Below are 5,307 nucleotides of genomic sequence, written 5' to 3' on the forward strand. Positions count from 1 at the left end.
TGACACCAAAATCAATTACAACAAAAGCAGGTTCTCGCTGCTGGAAAGTGCAACTACACTCTCATCCAGACCAAAGTTACAATTCTTCATGCAGACAGTCCCAGCACTCAGTTTGCAACTAGTTGTGTGAAGAGGACTGCTCTGAGTAGTGGCTGCAGACATAGGCACTCTTTCTGTAGTAAGGATCTGGTGTTCTGACTACTGTCCTGCAGCACCGCTTGTTTCCAGGCTCACAATCTGTACCGCGTACCTCAATATTTGCACCAAAGTCCAACGGGAACTGATGGCTCTAAGGTTTCAGCAGGGTCTGTAGTTCATCTTAAAGTAACAATCTCAAAGATTAGCGCATCTAAAATACCTGCTGAACAATGCTTTACTTAAGCATGTGCTTAAAGCTGAGCCCGTGCTAGGTGCTTTGCTGAACTGTGATCTAACCATGTTTCTGGTTGTGTTACTCAGTGTCTGGCAGCAACCTCTCTCATTAGAAAGCAAATCCTTTACTGCCTTATAAGCCAATAAAAATTACGCATCCTTGTAAAGAAGGTGTCAAAGCTGAGTTTGCCTGAACTGTGCTTGACAACTGTTCAGAAAGCCAAGCCAAACAAATATTTTCAACCATATTTTGAGAATAATTGGTTTTCTTTTTATTGGAAAGGTCTGTTGTTTTATTATGGAAAAACGCAGCATGTTCAAACTGAAGGTCAAGGAATGATTTGACAAGCTTGCATAGAACCCTGTGCAGCAATCAGGGCATTTTGCTCTCATGGAGCTTGATCTTGATTGGGACAAATTCTACTCTCGGTTACAGCAGGGCACATACGCCTAAATCCAAAGCTGAATTTTGCAGACTGGCTCCGGTGGGAAGTTAAAGGCCCCGACTGCCTTGCGAGACCAAGTCCTGGGGTACCTCGGCAAACACGAAGTAGGGTTCAACAAGCAGTTGTGATTAATCTGACCGTTCACTGCCACTGAAGGGTGAGGATTTCACTCCTCCTTGCTTCCCCACATCACTGACCTTCCCCATCCCTTCCTCGCACTGGCTCTGGCACTCGCTTGCTTTCCAACTCACTAATTTGACAGAAAAAGACCTACTTCGTTGTTGTTGCTGTTGCTGCATTGGATTTTCTGCTAGATTAGTGAGCTCAAGCAGCTCCCGGTAGAGAAGGCAGCACTTGCACAAGGACAGAACCAGTTCAGGGTAAGGAACAAAAGGGCACACAAAGGGAGGAAGAAAACTGAAAAGGAAGGAGGAAGACAAGACCTTCCCTTTCCATCAGCAATGGGCTTTTAAGATCAGCTCAACCCACCCCCCATAGCCCTGATCCGCTTTCACCTACATCAGTTTTACACCGGTGTTTCTCCACTAATTGCAGTAATTACCATTGTGTAATTCAGATCATTAATATCCAGAAGCCTTGGCCAATAAGCAGGGTTCTGCTGTTAAACAAGGGATGGTATATAGACATTGCCCCTGCCCTGAGGAGCTGACAGCCTAATCCTGCACAATTGCAAGAGCAAACTATGGAAGACAAAAGTGGTCAGGAGGGTGGGGGTAAGTAGTCAGAGGAAGACACAACCAAAATTTGATCTGAAAGACTCACTGAATTGTTTGGTACTTACTCAGGTGAGTCAGATGGATTTAATCACTGCAAGTAAATCAAACTACTCGCTTGAGCAAAAAGCTTCACTGTAAGTCCATCAAAGATCTAGATCTCAGCATGTGCAACAGGCAATTACACCACTTCTTTCTTTCAGTTTAGATTCAGCCTCACCAAAGGGCTAATTCTGCACTTCACCTTGATGCAAAAACTCCCGCTAAAGCAAACAGGAGATCTGCCTGAGGCTGGAGTGCAGCTGGACTGGGCACTTTCTCCGTCCGTCTTGTTGCAGTTTCTCAGCATATTACAGCATCGTTCCCCGTCTAAATAAACAAGCAAACCAAGCAAGAAACCAATGTCTAAAATGCACGTGAAAGATCCTGTTCTCTATTACCAGATTCAACCTCCCTCCCCCTCACCCCTGGGCTTTGGGCTGAGCTCTGTGTGACAGTTCTTTATACCGAACATGAAAAATACTACTTGCTTGGCACTTACCATGCCTCTTTTACTGAACAGGAAGGAAAAACATCACGCATTTGGCCAGGATCGTTAAACAGCACGGTAAGGGACGGGTAAGCAGAATTTGCGTCTGGACCAGAGAATGTCAAAGCGCTGTTTTGCAAAGCCAATTTAAATTTATCACAGTACATATATCTGAGGTACTTGCAGAAATTATAATCCTGATTTAGCATTTACTGAGTTATATTAGAAAATCTGTTAGAAACAAACCTTGAGCGTTGACAATCAAGGCTTCTCTTTCTGCTAGTCTTGCTGTGCCACTGTATGTGGTAAAGGCATGAAACATCCTTCAGCAATAAAACAGAAGTTTGAGGGGAAAACAGGGATGTCCTTTGCAAGAAAAATGATAACGCAGCTCTTTGAGTTAAAGTAAAGAAGCATCTTTGTGTCAGTCTTCACTAGTAAGCTGTACAGTGCTGTGTTATCACGATGAAGATAATGAGTCATTCGCCTTTCAACAGCATCTTAACTGTAAAATCCACAGCACTGCAAAGGTTTTCTTTGGAAATAAAAGAAAACACGGATGTGTTTTGATGAAGGGCGATGCTGTCCGTCCGAGTCCAAGATATAAGCCACGCAATGGTTATTTAAGTAGCACGGCATGCTCCGTTAGACTCTTTAAGTGCCATCCGTTTCCAGTCTGTGATAATTAAAACCAGTGAACTGTGTACACAAACGGTATGGATACACAAAGGTGACTGATACACACACCAAAGTAATCTGGAGTGTACAATGAAAACAGTTTTGCAGATATTGCACTCATATTCTACTTTCTCATTATATCTATCCACTCCCTCATGGTTTTGATCTGTTGTGCACTTGGATCGCAACAAGTAACAGCAGACAATAATTTTTTTTCCTTCGGTCTCAAAAATATAACTGAAGTATAAAACTACCAAAAAAAAAAAAAAAAAAAGCTGCACATACATTTTTTTGAGTGGGGACAGTAAGCACAAGACTGACTTAATTTAGAAATTCTGAAAGAGCAAGGTAATTAATAAAATTATTTATAAAGAAGTATATCTACAATATTTAATAATTTAAGGCTCACAAGAAACTAACATATCAATGACAGTAAAAGTTTTCTGCTATAGGGTTAAAAGCACCAAATTCACTTCACATACTAGATAACCAGATCTGTACTGATCACAAGTGGAAAACTCTGAAAGTGCTGATCTGCTAATGTTCTAGTGCTTTAACGAGGTCGTATTTCACAGGAATAAGAAATCCCCTTTCAACCATAAATACAGTTATACAGATATAAAATATATTGGAATAATTTCAGTTTGAAACTACAGTACAAAAAACTGACACCCCCTCCTCCATTCATTCTCCACACACACATTCCCCCAAGTCTTTAATACTAAACTTGGAGCAACTGAATTGGTTACAAATGACCCATTTAAAACCAACCACCGTTTGCTAAAATAACTTTCTACAAATTAGATTTTGCACTGTCATAATTTACCAGCTCCTGCATCATGGAGCGTAGCTTATTCTTAGTCCATTTTAAAAATAGGTGACCCTTTGTGTCATGGAAAAAGAACATAAAAACATGTATTCTTGGAGGACTACTCAGGATAGTGATCAATTTATAAAATATAGCCTGATTTAAAAAACTAGTGGGTACCAAAAGAATAATTATAGTAGTAAGTTTCTGACACCGGTAAATCCTTCTGCATCTCCGAACTCTCTCTCCTCTCCTTACAGGTCTGTTTCCCTATTGGTGTCCAGACAGAGAGCATAGAGGGATTTTCTGAGATCTACGTTACTTTTCGCTTTGATATTGGTTTTCTCTAAGGAGCTGGTGTCATTGTTGAACGCCTCACTGTTTTCCAAGTGCACAACAGATTTGTTCAGAGAGTTTCTACTGGACCTTCTCTTCGCATCTCCCCCCGCTGTGCTGCCCTGAGCACTACTGTGTTCATCTTTGAGGATAGCTTGCTCCTCGTGATCAGTCTCTCGGTGGTAGAAGTAGTTGAAGTTGGACACGATGACGGGGACAGGCAGGGCGATGGTGAGCACACCCGCGATGGCACACAAGGAGCCCACAATCTTGCCCCCCACAGTGACAGGTCGCATATCCCCATAGCCCACGGTGGTCATGGTCACCACCGCCCACCAGAAAGCATCAGGGATGCTGGAGAAATGAGACTCGGGGTCGTCGGCCTCAGCGAAGTAGACAGCACTGGAGAAGAGGATCACGCCGATGAAGAGGAAGAAGATGAGGAGGCCCAGCTCCCTCATGCTGGCTTTCAAAGTCTGTCCCAAGATCTGCAGCCCCTTGGAGTGCCTGGAGAGCTTGAAGATCCTGAAGACCCTGACCAGGCGGATGACTCTGAGGATGGCCAGGGACATGGCTTGCTGCTGGCCCCCGCCCCCATTGCTATTGCCAGTCCCGGGCTGCTGCTGCTCGTGGGCCAGCTCGGTGCCCAGGGTGATGAAGTAGGGGATGATGGCCACGATGTCGATGATGTTCATGATGTTGCGGGAGAACTCGGGCTTGCTGGGGCAGGCGAAGAAGCGGACGAGGAGCTCAAAGGTGAACCAGATGACGCAGGTGGTCTCGATGATGAAGAAGGGGTCAGAGAGGCTGCTGGGTGGCTGCATGGGGGGGGAGTCCCCGGCTGTGCCGTTCAAACCTCCTCTTTGTGGAGGCAGGGGCACGGGCATCTCCCTCTCGTCCCTGAATTCCGGCAGGGTCTCCAGGCAGAAGGTGATGATGGAGATGAGGATGACCAGCACGGAGACGATGGCGATGGCCCGGGCCGAGCCGGAGCTCTCGGGGTACTCGAAGATGAGCCAGACCTGGCGCTGGAACTCGTTGCGGGGCAGGGGCTTCTCCTCCTCTTTGATGAAGCCCTCGTCCTCGCGGAAGCGCTCCATGGCCTCCTCGCCCAGCTGGTAGAAGCGGATCTCGTCGGCGAAGACGTCGATGGAGACGTTGACGGGCCGGCGGAGCTTCCCCCCGGACTGGTAGAAGTAGAGGATCCCGTCGAAGCTGGGCCGGTTGCGGTCGAAGAAGTACTCGTTGCGGAGAGGGTCGAAGTAGCGCATGCGCTTATCGGGGTCCCCCAGCAGCGTGTCGGGGAACTGGTTGAGGGTGCCCAGCTGGGTCTCGAAGCGCAGCCCGGCGATGTTGATCAGCACCCGCTGGTGGTGCATGGCGCCCTGGGTCGCCGCCGCCGTC

General features: G+C 46.3%; 1 protein-coding gene across 1 annotated transcript; it reads right to left on the reverse strand.

The window, feature by feature from the left end:
- Positions 1–3,821: 3,821 nt before the first annotated feature.
- KCNA5 (potassium voltage-gated channel, shaker-related subfamily, member 5) lies at positions 3,822–5,282 on the reverse strand. The gene has a single exon (XM_010575327.1). It carries the CDS (start codon positions 5,280–5,282, stop codon positions 3,822–3,824), a length of 1,461 nt encoding a protein of 486 aa, XP_010573629.1.
- Between the last annotated feature and the right edge of the window lie 25 nt (positions 5,283–5,307).

This window comes from Haliaeetus leucocephalus, unplaced genomic scaffold, assembly GCF_000737465.1.
Source record: "Haliaeetus leucocephalus isolate CR32 unplaced genomic scaffold, Haliaeetus_leucocephalus-4.0 Scaffold473, whole genome shotgun sequence".
In the NCBI taxonomy this organism is placed as follows: domain Eukaryota; kingdom Metazoa; phylum Chordata; class Aves; order Accipitriformes; family Accipitridae; genus Haliaeetus; species Haliaeetus leucocephalus.

Excerpts from the sequence above, each read along its gene's own strand:
- KCNA5 (XM_010575327.1), bottom strand. The coding sequence starts at position 5,282 with ATGCACCACCAGCGGGTGCTGATCAACATCGCCGGGCTGCGCTTCGAG.